This window comes from Leiobunum rupestre, chromosome 2 (assembly GCF_980474605.1).
Source record: "Leiobunum rupestre chromosome 2, qqLeiRupe1.1.hap1, whole genome shotgun sequence".
Taxonomy (NCBI): domain Eukaryota; kingdom Metazoa; phylum Arthropoda; class Arachnida; order Opiliones; family Sclerosomatidae; genus Leiobunum; species Leiobunum rupestre.
The window spans coordinates 66,363,291-66,379,870 of record NC_143385.1 but is presented as its reverse complement, the minus strand read 5'-3'; the positions used below and the strand labels follow the sequence as shown (position 1 = coordinate 66,379,870).

The window sequence follows — 16,580 nt, the reverse complement described above, 5'->3', positions numbered from 1 at the left end:
GTTGCCGATCCCGGGGACTTTCCAACACGGCAACCGCTAAAGACTCCTGGTCATTGGCTCCTGTTTATATACATACTGTATAACAGTACGCATTTCCATAATTAGATGATAGAAATAGTCCCAATGAGCTGCTGGAAGGTACTTCCATCTAGTAGTAGCTTCCAGCAGCATTTTATTTAAATTTTTAGAGCGAGGAGACACTTGCTTTAATATAATTAGAACCGCAGGTCAGGTCTTTAACATTTATAAGTTTTCATTAGGCATGTGCGAGCCTTGATTTTCGGGTTTCGAGCCGAGCTTCGACTATGAAAAATTTCACTTTTATGGAGCTTCCGAGCTTTTAGGCTTAGCTTAAAAAGGGGGGTTTCGAGTACTCGAATAATTAGGCTTAGCTGTATTTCATCAGCACTTTCATCACATGAGGTTCTACTATTTCTCCATTAAAAGACTATTTACTGCCAGAGCTTTTAAGTTTATTTGAAGCCATATTTGTGAAGTCTAAATTAATAACTGGCCATACAAGGGATTAAAACTGATGAACCACCAAACAGCTGACAGTAAACAGCTAGGGCACCCTACGTTATGGAACTTATGGTTTTGGTTTCGTTTTATATATGTAAAATCAGAGACCATTCAGAAACAACTAGGATTTGTAACTCACCCAATAAGAGATCTTAAAGCGGGATCAAAGTGAATTTTTTTAGAAGCTTTTCTCCCATTTTTAAAAGCTCGGGAGTAGTACCTTGGTAAGAATAATAGTTTCAAGTACTCGAAAGTTAAGCCTAGGCCTCAATCTGAGGCTGGAACAATTTTTGAGCTTTTCAACTAAGGGTTTTAGAGCTTCCAGCTGAGTACTCCCACATGCCTAGTTTTCATTACCTTTACAACTATAATTTAACGATTAAAAATTAATCATGATTTAATAATTTTGAATAATATCAATGACAATTTAATCATTTTAAACATGATTAAAAGATAACAAATTTTTAATCATCTTTTGAGAAAGTCAAAATAAAACTAGCATAACTTTAATGATCCATAGCCAATACTTACACCCCCCCAACCAAGTGACCGCGCCAGATCATTTCCTGTCCCAAGAGGTAAAATAGCAATAGGTGGATAGGGGGAAATTCCCATCTGATCAAACACGGATAACAACCAGCCAACAGTGCCATCACCGCCACAAGCTAGTATTCTTAAATTGGGAACTTTACGATATAATTCCAACCTAAAAATGACCATAATTGTTAACAAATAGCAGTCACTATAATGAAGAAGAGAGTTTACCCAGCAGAGGGTCCACCCTGAGAGAGATCAAAAACTTGTCTAGGATTTAGAAGCCATTGGAACTTTTGCATTAGTTTAGCTCCTTGGTTTCCTCCACTTTTTGGATTGATAAATACAAGCAGAGGTTTAGAGTTGGCCGATGGTATGGGCTTTATAGCAAAGGTTCTGGACTGATCTTTTTCACCCTTTAACAATATACCAAATATTAAAAACCAAACCTCGATATCAGAGCCGGCGTTAGGGCAAGGCAAGAGAGGCGACTGCCTAGGGCCCCACGCTTCACAGTGCTTTCCGGGGGCCCCACTTTCAGTGTAGAACTATTTTTGGACTCTTATTTCATATCTTGCTGCCTAGGGCCCCGCACACCATAACGCCAAGCCTGTTCGATATCAATCGTAAACAAATGATATTTAATTGGAAAACACTGCAGCTCCAGTACTAATAAAGGGGTTATTGAACATTCGTGGAAACACAATAACAAAATCAATAATGATAGAGTCTATTCGGGTCTTAAAGTAATTAAATAGACTGTAGTGGTGGACGGAGGGAATATATATTGCCCAGAAACAGGAAATAGAAACTAATAATGAGGAGTTTTAAAATTATTGGCTTGGAATGGAATGGAGTTGCCATGGTTTCAACAGAAACAAATACAGTGCAAAACAAAACAATGATAATGTAAATTCACCTCTTTCTTGGCTTTCCGTTTTGTAGATGCTCTTTTTTTGGGTGGCCTTCTAATGGATGATTTAAAAGAGTCCTTTGAAAGAAATTTTGTTTAAATTCGGATGGTATTTTGATATATTCTGGAACAGGATGAGCATACTTTTCTAGGCAGTTTAACAATCCAGGACTGTGGCACTATTAAATTAGAGTGTGTTCCCAAAAGGCAGGTTTCTTCAAGCCGGTTTATACTAAAACAAGTCTCTTTATTGTGATATGCCGTTTTACACCATGAACAACTTATAGCAACAATTTCCTAAAATATTGCAAAATTTGGTTAGTCTTAAAATTAATTTTTATAAGTTATTGAAAACAAAACCAATTTAAAAAAATAGATTGGAAATGAGAGTAAGATTTACATATGGCCTGACTGATAACGAGAGACTAATGCTTAGACATGGATTTTTAAATGACAGCCTAAGGCTTAGCCATGACCCTAAAATGACAGCCCAAGGCTAACGTCAGTTTAAGTACTAAAACCCAATATTTAAATAGTGGAATAATTTTTTTATGCAAATAAGGGTCATCAAAACCAGACTTTACGTAGGACAGTAGTAAGAACTTTTATTACTTTGCTTCCAAATGATAATTTGGATTGAAATGACTTCCCGCATTGATCACAGCGTCCCTTTTGATGCCTTCTATGAACCCAATGATGTTTATTCACAGTCTGTTCACGATACTGCCTGATTCCAACATCCTTAAACGTTTCTTTACACTCAAATTTTGTCTGAAATAAATCAAATTCTATTACGTTACATGTTTAAACTAAACAAATTAATACGTTCTTACTTTATCTACTAAAATATTTATGCATCCTGTGTGAACTATAACTTTGCAGGCTGGACACTTCATCCGCGGCCCTTGCTTCTAAATTCAGGAATAAAAAAACCGCTATAGTGATATAGTAATGAAAATAAGACAATATCTGAACAATTAAAATAAGACATACTGAGCAATCATTCTCTCCAACATAGCACATATCTCCGGAGGCACTTGTAGGGACCCACAGATGGTCTCCGTTAACCGCAGACTCCTAATTGAAAAACCAATTATACTTGATGCAACTAAAATTTTAAATTCAAGTAACCACTTACACTCCAATCAGGGGTACTTCTCAAACTCCTTGTCTCTCCATTCTGAGTTGAGATTTTAATTTCACCTTGGATCGCTTTTCTGTAAAAGAAAAAAATAAACATTCATTAATGAAAGTTTCATAACAAGTTTTATAGTTTTCCACCCACTGTCAATGTAGTTGTATTAAATACATCATAAAATTCAGTGGAAAGCTATACTCAACAAAAATAAAAGCTTTCATTGCCTAAGCATTTACTAATTGAGCAAACTACGAGAAACCAACATGCACATTCTTAAAGCGCTTCAATGATCAATTATACAACTAAGCAGCTTAAATTTTGCTTGAAAATGTTTTTCGAATGATAAATTTTTTCATTAACTGGTCATAACAAAACAAGCACAGCCTTCTAATTATACCGTAATTAAGCCGTAGTATTATTTAAAAACGTGAAATTTTTACCCTTCGTTAATTTCTAATCCCATTACAACATCGGGGGTAAAAATGTTCCCAACATAAGTGTACATTGCATACACTATATTCAAAATAATACACATGCATTTACGTGATCAAACAACTTGGTTTGATTATATTTCACTTTAAATTTAATAAAATCTCTATTATAAATTGTCTTTAGGCTAGTATGCCTTGAATAATATTGATAGATATCCACTTATAGTCTCAATGGGTTTCGGATAGATAGGAAATAAAACGCTTTAACTAAAACGGATGTATAAAAATTGATCGTCATTTCTCATGTAAATCGCTCTAAAGTCTAAAAGGCGAAGCAAGTAGCGGAAAGCCTGTATTTAAGCCTTGGCATATTGTTCAATAAATCGACAGAAATTTATTCCCCCGGCGTCCCCCTGCCCCGCCTAATAATGTCATTGATTTTATGACGAAATATAGTGACGACGCGATCCCCAAACTATAAACAAATAATCCTAAATCTCACCTAAAACTTAAAGATAAACCAAAGTTTTTGAATAAACCATTTGACATGACATAACGCCAATGTGGAAAGTGACTTTTGATTGGTCTAATTGAGAAGCGCCATCCAGGGAGGCCTACTGGCATAAAATTGTGCAATTTAAAACTAAAAATATTTACAATTCTCCCCTTTTTTTAAATATTTATTTCGTTTTTTTTAAATATATACAGATTTTTAAATTTAAAAAATAGAATAAGACTGAGTTTAAAGTGATGGCTTGGAATGGACACTGGTTAAAATCATACAAATTCTACAAAAAATTATTTAAAAAATTTTAAAATCAACTTGAAAATTGCGAAATCTTAGAGAAAATAAGTACTAAAATTTCGAAATCTTGAAAAAACAGAAATAAAATCTTAAATGAAGAGAAGAAACATATGCAGTAACAATAAAGGAAATTAAGGTAAATCTATGGGGGGAAAATTGTAGCGAAAACGGCGGCGAAAATCGACTATAGGACCGGCGAAAACACTGGTAAAATTGCATCTAAAATAGGCGAAAATCTCGACCGCAGAGTGGAAACACTGGTCCGACCCTCGGTATAAAGCCTTCGATGGAAAAACACGCGCACCTTCTTTAAAACCAAAAAAAAACCCCGATGAGGGGAGTTGGCAAACCTTTTCTGTTTCTTTTTAGGTGTTTTAGCACGCGCAAAATCAATAGCTCTTGTATCTCCATTTTTGCGCGCAACAATACTAGTTTTACGCACCCTTCTTTGAGGTTTCTCAACAACACCAAAAAACGCGCAAAAAATATGAGCCGAAGAAGTCATTGTCATATTGAGGGCCTCCCCGAAATAAAGGACACGAACGTTTTCACCGATAACCAAGGCTTAGCTACGGGAAAATTACCGAGTTTAACCTCATTCGGATATATAATACTGCTGCCTAGGAATAAAAAAAAACAACGTTGCATCCGTTTCACATTATCTCGAAACTGACTTGCGAGAGACAAAAGCCAGGTTTTTTTCCGGCGCCTATCTACGACTTGTTTATCAAATAAAAAAGTTATTGAAACAGTTTCAATTGGTTAAACCAGCTTACCGATAAGAACCGAATAACCGACACCAGTACACGGGATGATAAGACAGGTGTTGAAATAACGAACCTCCGAGGTTCGTAGTTTACTGGTTTCACTACGCGGCCCATCAATACGAAATGGTGTTAATGTGCTTGAACTTGTTTTTAACATTTTTTTATCGGCTCGAATGTATCAACTTTTATAATTATCTCAAGCGTTAACTTTAACGGCATTAATTTACTATTTAACACTATAGACTTTTAGATTAAATAATTAGAAAGACCTAATATGCATAATTAGGTAAATAAATTCATTTAAACCCTAGAGAAATAATCACCGAAAATTAGCGCGAGTCTATCATAAATTAGTCAATATTATCTTGGGAGAAAAATGTATGCCCTCAAACCAGACCAACGAAGCTGAAAGGGATATTTTTTTCGGGCGAGCTCAAAGGCCCTTGGCTGATAAATCACTCGCTTAGTTTAGCCTAGTTACATTTTTTTATACTCTTTGCCACCGATTTGAAATTCCGGGCACGCAAAAACAAAGTACGATTGAACCCCAAGTCACGTATTAAATATGCCCAACACTCTAGTCAGATATATTCGCCCCCTCATCTAGATTATTCATAACCACTAATCAAAATCAACCCAACCAAGAGGCCCCACCGCGGTTTAAATAAAAAGAAGGGGGTTATGAATGGATAAGTTTAATTTGCATACGCAGATAGTGATCTAAGAACTCTCCTTTACCAAGCATCGCAATTCCCCACAAAACGCTTATTATTTTAAGAAGTTTACCCTAGTTTTATTCTCGGGGCTTTTACGGCCGGAAAGGAAATCCGGTAGTTCCGAGCCAATCTGATAGATGGCGCTACCGACGTGAATAATTGGCGGGAAACAAAGATAGACGTCTGCTACTTCTAAAATGGAACGCGTTTCAAAAAACGCGTCTTTCTATTTCTTACAGTTCCGTATTTCTGGCCAAAATATTTTATTTCAGTTGTGAATTTCTGACCAAAATATTTTATTGCAGTCGTGAATTTCTGACCAAAATATATGAAAATACGACGAAATCTCTCAAGTATGAACCGTTTTTTATGGTTTTAGCAGACCCTGCGGGTGAAATATGTCTGATTTTTAGGTTGTAAAAATTTAGGCGCTTCCGGTAAATACCCGGTCTTTTCTGTATGAGCTTTAGACTAAATGTCAATATAAAAGCTTACCAACCCAACCCTATACCTGAACAAACAAAGATTTGCAATTTATCGACCCGAATTGAGGACGACATTTGCAGAACGCTAGAGCTTATAAAAGCCGCTATTCGGGTTTTTTAACCTATATTAATATTTGCCATGTATTGCATATAGATGGAATAGTTATTCAAACAATAAATTTCAAACTTTTGCAATTAAGTATAAAAATAAAAGTAATTTCAATGGATTCAAGATAATTTCTTACTTCATTAACACTTCAGCTACCGAATTTACAGCGTTGCCAGACGTACGATAATTATCGTATCGTCGATAATTTCGAGATATTTTTTGGGACGTACGATATTTTAAATGGCGTACTATAATTATAGTATGCATTTTTCGAATTCAGCTCACGCGTACGATAATGTATGATAATTTTTTTAATTGACTGAAAACCAGTTAAAACTGCGATTTTTAAACACAAGTTTTCAATCGGTCGAACTTAAAGTGTTATTAAAAATTTCACAAGTTTAACGTCGCTATTTCACACACAATTTAAATCTACCGCCAGTTTTCAGGCGTACGATAATTTGTTTCTGAGATCGTTAATTGTTTGGCTGTGGTACGATAATTTGAATTTCAGGAACTGGCAACGCTGTACTGAAAAGTGAAAACAAGTTAAGTACTGGCTTATGTTGATGGCGATAAATACAAGTTAAAACGTGTTTTTCATCTCGAATTTCCAAATAAGTACCTCCAGAAACGATTAATATATTCTAAAACGAAAAAGCGTCTGCTAACACGAGCTACGACGTTTTTAACGTAACTAGCGCCATTTATCTTAAGCTTCTGATATATGTTGGAATAAATGTTAAATAGGCCTTTCAATAAAATAAGCTACGCTTGCTGAACTTGTTTTTATGTAGCTCATTCGTCACGAAATACGTAGAAGTTCAGTTACGTTTATGCTTAAAAATAGGGTGCCTCGTCGAATTTACTCTGATGTCCAGGGTTTTTCTTAGTAAAACGTCATCGATACGTCACCCGTGACGCAGCAGCAACATCGAAACAAGAAGGCCAATGTTACTTAATAGAAAGGCCTATTAGGTGATCCACCATAACCATGTAATTTTAAGGTTCGTGTAAATGTGAATCTCAATTAATAAACGGCAGATGGCGATAGTGATGTTCCACCCCAAATGGCAACCATACGTAAAGTGGCGCCATCTACGAAAACGACTACGAAATACCAGTAAAGTTACAACTAGATCGCCAACTTCAATATTAAAACACAACCCATTTTAGAAACTATACGATCTAGCAGCGTCATCTATTAGACGTAAAAACTACGAAAACAACTATAAAATAACAATAAAAAAACTCCCAAAAGCAATGAGGTTGACTGAAGCGTATAAACTACAACATTTCCATTATTTAAAAACACAACTAACCACTTAAAGGGGTAACAACAAAGTTATCCATCAATTTCAAAATTTGAAGGAAAATAAAGACAATACCTTCTAAAAACAGAGTGTTACATCCCAAACCGCAAAACTTTAATATTTAGTCTCCTTATTTTTTCAGCCTCTTTGTTTAGAAATATGTTGCTTCTAAGAATATTATAATTTAGGATATACGCGAAGATCCAAAAGGTTGGCGGGGAGTGGGTGAGGTTGGGGCCGGGTAGGTGTCCTTGGGAGTTAGGCTAAGGCTTAGCTATCTGAGGAAACGGTATTGGAGGAGCGTAAGCCTTGGCTCCCGGAATCCTTGAAAAATGATCGGATCGCCTGAGTCTACTTCTACATGGCCTCTTCAATTCGATTTCTGCGATCTCAAAAGACGGGGCCTAGTATAATTGGACTCCATTTATTATCCGGACCCGCAACTCACCCTCGTACCTCCTATTGTAGCATTTGAAAAATGAGGAATTTAAGGAACTTCATATTACTGCGTTAAAACACGCGATTTGTTATTTCAATAAACGTATTTAGTTATGTTGAAAATTTCATACAAATTGCTTCACTTTTACCATGCCTGGACTACAAATATATTTAGATATTTGAGTCTCTGATTAGTTTCATAACGCTCCACAAACAAATATTCAATTTTATTATAGAAAAAATTGGATTATATTTCTCAAAATATAGTACTATTTTTTCAAAATTATAGGATTTTATAGGACTATATATGCTACTTCATTTACTAACTTTATAATATTATAAATTATATTAATATAATTTAATAAATCTTTGATTTTCCCTTAAAAAATAGAAACAATTTAACCACTTTACCACAAAAATATACTAGTAGCTAACCATGTTAACAATAACAAAAGTATAGACTAGAATGACTTTGTAAAGGAATTTATCCTATAGTTAAATCTAGCAATTTCACTGATTTGTGAGTGGCGGGATTTGAAATGGGCAAAATATCAAAATTATTGGATTTTGAAGGACTTTTTGGGGATTTTGATAAAAATATAGGATGTTATTGGGCATTTTTGAAAATATAGGATTTTATAGGAATTATAGGACCTTTATAACCCAAACAGGATAATAACGACAATATACTAATTTCTCCAAATGACTCTTGTACTAAATTTACAATAATAATAATCAGTTAATCTAATAACCAAGGACCCACTCAGATAAAAGTGAACTAGTGACTTGTGAAGCCAATTTCCGGTGACCGGGTTATACCGCGTAGGAAGGTAGTACTATTGTACTTTTGATTGTACTTGTAGGGAACATTCTCGTGACGTCACTAGTACCATAACGCCCTGCCTAAAGCCTTGGCCTCCATCTTGTATAAAATTTGCGTGAAAACCACATCAATATTTGGGGATAATTAATATGTTGAAACTATTTGGAAATTTCATCCCAATCCACATCATTCTCTAACAGTAATTCAGCGTTGCCAGACGTACGATAATTATCGTACACCGTCGATAATTTCGAGCTAATTTTTGGGACCTACGATATTTTCAATGGCGTACGCATTTTTCGATAATTCAGCTGCCACGTACGATAATGTACGATATTTATCTTATTTTGTCTGAAAAACAATTAAAACTGCGACTTTTAAACGTTTTTTTAATCGGTCGAACTTTAAATGTTATTAAATTTTTTGTTTTCACTAGTTTAACGTTAGTATTTCGCACAAAATATATATATACCTTCAGTTTTACGAAACCGATAATTTTTTGGCTTTGATACGGTAATTTGATTTTCAGGACCTGACAACGCTGTCCGGATGCTTCTCCCCTTAAATGTCAATCAAATCGACCCGGTAGCTTATTGGTTCCCAAAAACTTACGTCTTTCAACGCGTATGACGTAACCCCCCCCCCCCCTCTTACGATGAGGAAAAAATAGACCACTAAGTCATTCTCCATAAGTATCAATAAATAGTGAAAAAGTTGAAACTTAGGTTTCATTTCAAAGTACTTAATGCCACTTTCGAAGTGGATTTCGTCTTTGACGTTTCAAATCGGGCGAATGGCGCCATCTGGATCCGTCGTCGAGAAATAAATCTTATCCAAACAAAAGAAACTGCGACTAATTTTCTGGCAGACTTAACTGGTCAAGTCAATCGCCGGCGAATCTTCAGATTTTGAGGGTTTAGTGGAAGAAATATCTTTCGGTTTTAAAAGGATCAAAAAGGCAGTTGTAACGAGAAAAGAGCCAAGGCCCGTACCAGGCTTAACCGGAAGAGTTTACTATTTTAGAGAAAAATCTACAGTTCAAGTTTCTCAATAAGCCTCGGCTATATCAGTTACCGATCTTTCGCTAGTTAAATTGCTACCATGTGAAGGAACACACATGCTTATTTTCATTTATTAACACATGCTATTTGTAAGGCTTTATTATTTTTACGCGCTGGTTTTGTAATTCATAGAATGCTAGGCTACTATTTAGGCTTAATAGGAGCTCTTTGGATCGTCTTCAATGCTGGGATTCATGGTTTTTATATCGCATATTTTTCTCACTAAAGGCGTTGATCGTTTTGGGTTTGACGTCTATTTTACGTAACTGTTCAACTAGAGCTACCAACAATGGTAAATGGATAATATGTGGTGAGCTTGATTTCCGGTGACGTCAACACCATTCTCATTTAACCCGACTACATTCTTCGTGAGGTCAGCACCATTCTCATTTAACCCGACTACATTCTTCGTGAGGTCAGCACCATTCTCATTTAACCCGACTACATTCTTCGTGACGTCAACACCATTCTCATTTAACCCGACTACATTCTTCGTGACGTCAACACCATTCTCATTTAACCCGACTACATTCTTCGTGACGTCAACACCATTCTCATTTAACCCGACTACATTCTTCGTGACGTCAACACCATTCTCATTTAACCCGACTACATTCTTCGTGGCGTCAACACCATTCTCATTTAACCCGACTACATTCTTCGTGACGTCAACACCATTCTCATTTAACCCGACTACTGTCTTCGTGACGTCAACACCATTCTCATTTAACCCGACTACATTCTTCGTGACGTCAACACCATTCTCATTTAACCCGACTACATTCTTCGTGACGTCAACACCATTCTCATTTAACCCGACTACATTCTTCGTGGCGTCAACACCATTCTCATTTAACCCGACTACATTCTTCGTGACGTCAACACCATTCTCATTTAACCCGACTACTGTCTTCGTGACGTCAACACCATTCTCATTTAACCCGACTACATTCTTCGTGACGTCAACACCATTCTCATTTAACCCGACTACATTCTTCGTGACGTCAACACCATTCTCATTTAACCCGACTACATTCTTCGTGGCGTCAACACCATTCTCATTTAACCCGACTACATTCTTCGTGACGTCAACACCATTCTCATTTAACCCGACTACTGTCTTCGTGACGTCAACACCATTCTCATTTAACCCGACTACATTCTTCGTGACGTCAACACCATTCTCATTTAACCCGACTACATTCTTCGTGACGTCAACACCATTCTCATTTAACCCGACTACATTCTTCGTGGCGTCAACACCATTCTCATTTAACCCGACTACATTCTTCGTGACGTCAACACCATTCTCATTTAACCCGACTACTGTCTTCGTGACGTCAACACCATTCTCATTTAACCCGACTACATTCTTCGTGACGTCAACACCATTCTCATTTAACCCGACTACATTCTTCGTGGCGTCAACACCATTCTCATTTAACCCGACTACATTCTTCGTGACGTCAACACCATTCTCATTTAACCCGACTACATTCTTCGTGACGTCAACACCATTCTCATTTAACCCGACTACATTCTTCGTGACGTCAACACCATTCTCATTTAACCCGACTACTGTCTTCGTGACGTCAACACCATTCTCATTTAACCCGACTACATTCTTCGTGACGTCAACACCATTCTCATTTAACCCGACTACATTCTTCGTGACGTCAACCCCATTCTCATTTAACCCGACTACATTCTTCGTGAGGTCAGCACCACGTCACTCTAAATAGGCAGCATGACGTAGTTAATACGTCAGTCATAACCCATGCTATTTTAATTTGGAAAAAAAAATTATACCAGCATGGCGTCCATAGCCAAATGTATGCCGGGACGTCATGCTGCCAACTCCCTTTATTTCTACTAACTGACAAACTTACGGAACATAATAATAATAGACTTATGACAACTCGAATTTCTTAAATATAAGGTCGAAACGCGTAGTTTTCTTCCCACTCGGGCCTTTCTGGATATAAGCCTCGGCTATAGACGTAAAATTGGCATTGCGCGGTTAAGACTCGTCCACTCGATTCTTCGGTATAGATATATCCATACAACGCGCGAAGTATTAGACGCCCGGGGCCACGCCGAAACAAGAACCCGGGCTCAAAGCGGCATCCTTCTATTTTGGATAGCGCTTATTCCCGACCGAGCGGTTTCGGCGTAAAATATACGATGCGGACGCCCTCTATAGACCGGCCGTAAGTGTATAGCACTCCAATTGGTTGAAGATGGATGACGCGACTCTCGTGAAAGGTTTCGCCGTGAGAGCTCGATACACTTCGCGTCCCCGAGCATAAACGGATGCCTTAGCTGAACCGCGCGTTCTCACTAAGCCTCGGTCGGACTTCGGATGAAGAACCGTTCATCTTCTATTTTTCTAAGCCTAGGCAGGCCCTAAACTATCAGACCACCAAAATCGAATAGAAAATTGCGCAGTTAGCCCGTCGAGCTTCGTTTGCCCGGGAATAAGTTTACTATTTTCGGACGAAAAACATTCCTAAAGAGACTGAATAACATCCTTTCGTTTATCTCAAAGGATATGTATAAACGGAAGTAAATAATACTTAACTCGTAAATCCAAGTTAATGTTATTAATTTTTTTAGCCGCCCGAGGGGTTCGACAAAATTTTGTAAATTTTGCGTACGGGATTTAGAAATCAGAAACTTATTTTGAGATTTCAAAAGGCTGATTTAGAGATTTTGGAACTGATTTGGCACCCGGATTTCGGGATTTTCAAGAAATTCAAGTTGATTTCAAGATTTCAGTGCACGATTTTCGTGTTTATCACTGGTTTTTATAGCTGATTAAGAAATTTTGGAACCGATTTTCGCCTAGATTTCGGCATTTTCAAGTTGATTTTAAGATTTCAGCGCATGATTTTCGTGTTTATTTCCATTTGAAAATGAATAACTTTCAAAGGCTCCGCGTACTGTCAGAATGATTATTCTAATATAATAACTAGGATTTAGTTAAGCCCCAATGGACATATTTTAAAATTCTCCTACTTTTCTCTCACTTTCCACAAATTCTAAAAAATCACTGAAATTTCCATGACATTTTAGGCTTATTTTAAAATTCCCCACCTTTTCTACAATTCCTTGAACTTTCCCTGACTTTTTAGACTTATTATCAAATTCCCCACCTTTTCTACAATTCCTTGAACTTCCCCTGACTTTTTAGACTTATTATCAAATTCCCCACCTTTTCTACAATTCCTTGAACTTCCCCTGACTCTTTAGGCTTATTTTAAAATTCCTCACCTTTTCTACAATTCCTTGAACTTCCCCTGACTTTTTAGACTTATTATCAAATTCCCCACCTTTTCTACAATTCCTTGAACTTCCCCTGACTCTTTAGGCTTATTTTAAAATTCAACACCTTTTCTACAATTCCTTGAACTTCCCCTGACTTTTTAGACTTATTATCAAATTCCCCACCTTTTCTACAATTCCTTGAATTTCCCGGACTTATTAGGCCTACTAACAAATTCCCCACCATTTCTACAATTCCTTAAACTTCCACTGACTTTTTTGCCCTACTATCAAATTCCCCACCATTTCTACAATTCTTTAAACTTCCCCTGACTTTTTAGACTTATTATCAAATTCCCCGATTTTTTCCTGACTTATGTCAACCTTATAACTCACTTCTGAGCAAAATGTTACCAACGCACGAAACCTGTAGACGATATTAATTTTGAAAAAGTCCTTTCGACCACCAACATTGATTTGACTACGTTAATAATATGCGCATATAAAGCATATCATCCGCAAAGAAGAGCTTAACCTAAATAGTTAACCTTAATCATCGCATAAAAAGCGTAAGACGCAAAAAATATCAGAAGCCTTGGACTCGATAAAAACCCTATACTAAGGGAAATCGGTGTAGCCAGGCAGGGGGGGGGGGGGGGGTATCAATATATCATTTTCTCGTGTTCCCCAGAGCGGAAGTTGTAAGCTAGACTTACAATTTCTCGCCGTCAGCTTAAGATCTCGGGTTTCGGCACCATTTTAGATCGAAACTGACATATCTCAAATTATTCTATACATCCGATATTAACGACCCCCACAATACCCCACCCCCCTGCTACCACTACGAAGAAAACGACAGCGTACGATTTCACCTGATTTAATACTGGGACGCGTTCTCATTTGTCTCCCGGAAATACCGCCATCTTTAGTCGTGTATTTCCGTATTATTTATTAAGAGGCAACGTGAATAAGAACTTGACAAAATGAATATTACATTTTATTTCAATAATGCACTTAACATTAATACTTCTTTACAATTACCAGAAATAAATATTTTTTTTTGTATTTAAGTGTCCACCTTTCTATACTGCGACAGGGTTGCCACAAAATTTTCAGATTCAAATTCCCTGACTATTCCCTGTTTTCCCTGACCATTTAAAAAGATTTTCCCTGACTTATTAAGGCCAAAATTTTTCTTTTATATTTTACTTTTATCAGAAGTTAATAAATTTAGATGGACCTATATTTCAGTAAAAGGGTTATTGCAATGTTGAAAAAATTAGCCAAACATTCAAGGAAATAAATGATAATCGTGGAATTTGTCATAGATCTAGAGTTAAATTACCTTCAAAAAGTGCCAAGATAAAATTGAATTCCCTGAATTTTTACCAATGGACTTATATTTCAGTAAAAGGGTTATTGCAATGTTGAAAAAATTAGCCAAACATTCAAGGAAATAAATTATAATCGTGGAATTTGTCATAGATCTAGAGTTAAATTACCTTCAAAAAGTGCCAAGATAAAATTGAATTCCCTGACTTTTCCCTGAATTTTTACCAATTCTTAAAGTTCCCTGACATTTCCCTGACTTTTTAGGCACATTTTTAAATTCCCTGATTTCCCTGACTTTCCAAGCACTACCTACGTAATTAATCAAGGCTCGTGCATGCTCGGGAAAAAAATAAATTTTTTGGCCTTTCGAATTCGCCGCAAATTCTAGCTAGGTGACCATGTACGTCGAATCTATTTCTCAGGCCATGTCTCTAGCATAGGTCATGGTGATTAAATAACGTAGGCTACGGCTGGTAGTGACTGCATCGCAACTTCGTAGGACAGCGTCTAAAGAATAAAACTAATGTTTAATTTTTTTTTATAAATCTCAATAATTTTTCGACACTGACGCTTTCAACTTGGACTCGCCACCAAACTGAGTAGTATATTATTGTCCTTGGTAGTAGTATATTTGTGTTCGGGCATATTTATATACTAGAGGGGATCTGTACCGAACTAAACCTTAGTTGCGCAATAAATCAATTCAGTCAGGTTTATTCAACTTTAAGAGGTTGGATTACGGAAGCTTTCCGATGGCGCTCATATGTCAGATTTACTTTCTTCAAATCCGTTTCTTTTATCGTTATTGTACGAGAGCGCCATCTAGGTAACATATTTATTAATTTTCTTACATAGAGTAAAGATAGCCATAATTAAAAAAAATTACTGAAAATATTTAATTATTGTATAAAGTTATAAAAGTAAATGAATGTCATTAAATTATTTTCATAATTAATCGACCCGAACACCGTTTTATAATTTTGTTTACGAGTTTGTGTTTACCCGCAATCATAGTAAAATCTCTTTTCTAGAATAACCCTGCTTTGGTGATATTAGGGTGAAATCATACAATTATTGGGAAACGATTTCCTTGATATTTCTAGGTTTTCCCCAATGGAGATTTCCCTGATTTTTCCATGTGTAAGGTCACTTAAGGTGTTAAGATAACTTATGATCTTAGGATTGCTAACTTAACCAATCTTTTCACGAAAAGGTAAGATTAATTTTTGTACTAATTGATTACATATTTTTATATACCAGAAAAGTAATTAAGTCAATAATTTAATAAGAAAAACTTATTGATGTTTACCTTCATAAATTTCCTTTATTTTTACTAAATAATTGGAATTTCCCTGAGTTTTCTGTTGCCAATCTAATTCCCTGATATTTCCCGGATTTCCAGGTCTGTCCGCTCACTATAAAAAAAATTGAAAAGGGGGGGGGGGCCCATTGAGATTTTTGCGGCGGGGCCTCTGAGTTCTCAGCTACGCCACTGGTATGAACCCTGGCACTGCGTGGAAACTTGGAACCACTCCTTCCGCGTTGAGTTTGCAAGTACTCTCCCCACTGGTTAGAGGGGTTTTCTCAGAATTCTTCGTTTTCCCCTTCCATAAACACTTTTGCTGAGGTTAACGGTATATAGTAAGTGTTGGATCGCGTGGGTTGAAGGACTTTCCACCACCCTCCTACGCATTGTAACCCGGTCACTGGTTTAAACGCATTTAAAGTCGCACGACGACTTTGTGGTGCCTTGGGTATGAGCCTAGCTGATTATTATCAGGGCCGTACCGTTCAATTTGGGGGCCCTGGAATAACACTTTTTTCGGCCTATCCAACGAACCCAAGTTTAGGTGTATCAGATGCATTTTGCAGGGTAAATGGAAAATTTAATTTTTCTTAAATTTTTAATTTAATATAGTTCTTTTTATA

General features: G+C 36.6%; 1 protein-coding gene across 6 annotated transcripts in view; it reads right to left on the bottom strand.

Moving 5' to 3' along the window:
• rdgA (retinal degeneration A) overlaps window positions 1-16,580 on the bottom strand; it is a 275,480-nt gene that overhangs the window by 11,489 nt on the left and 247,411 nt on the right. For 5 of the 6 annotated variants that reach the window (XM_090166209.1, XM_090166210.1, XM_090166208.1 and 2 more), the window contains exons 2-9: window positions 3,108-3,186; window positions 2,963-3,046; window positions 2,803-2,880; window positions 2,582-2,740; window positions 2,114-2,266; window positions 1,976-2,047; window positions 1,288-1,472; window positions 1,054-1,228 (exon numbers count right to left, since the gene is read on the bottom strand). In XM_090166209.1, the coding sequence (XP_090022335.1) occupies window positions 1,054-1,228; window positions 1,288-1,472; window positions 1,976-2,047; window positions 2,114-2,266; window positions 2,582-2,740; window positions 2,803-2,880; window positions 2,963-3,046; window positions 3,108-3,186 (985 nt within the window). The remainder of the gene's footprint in view (window positions 1-1,053; window positions 1,229-1,287; window positions 1,473-1,975; window positions 2,048-2,113; window positions 2,267-2,581; window positions 2,741-2,802; window positions 2,881-2,962; window positions 3,047-3,107; window positions 3,187-16,580) is intronic. The other variant, XM_090166206.1, reaches the window with a different exon arrangement.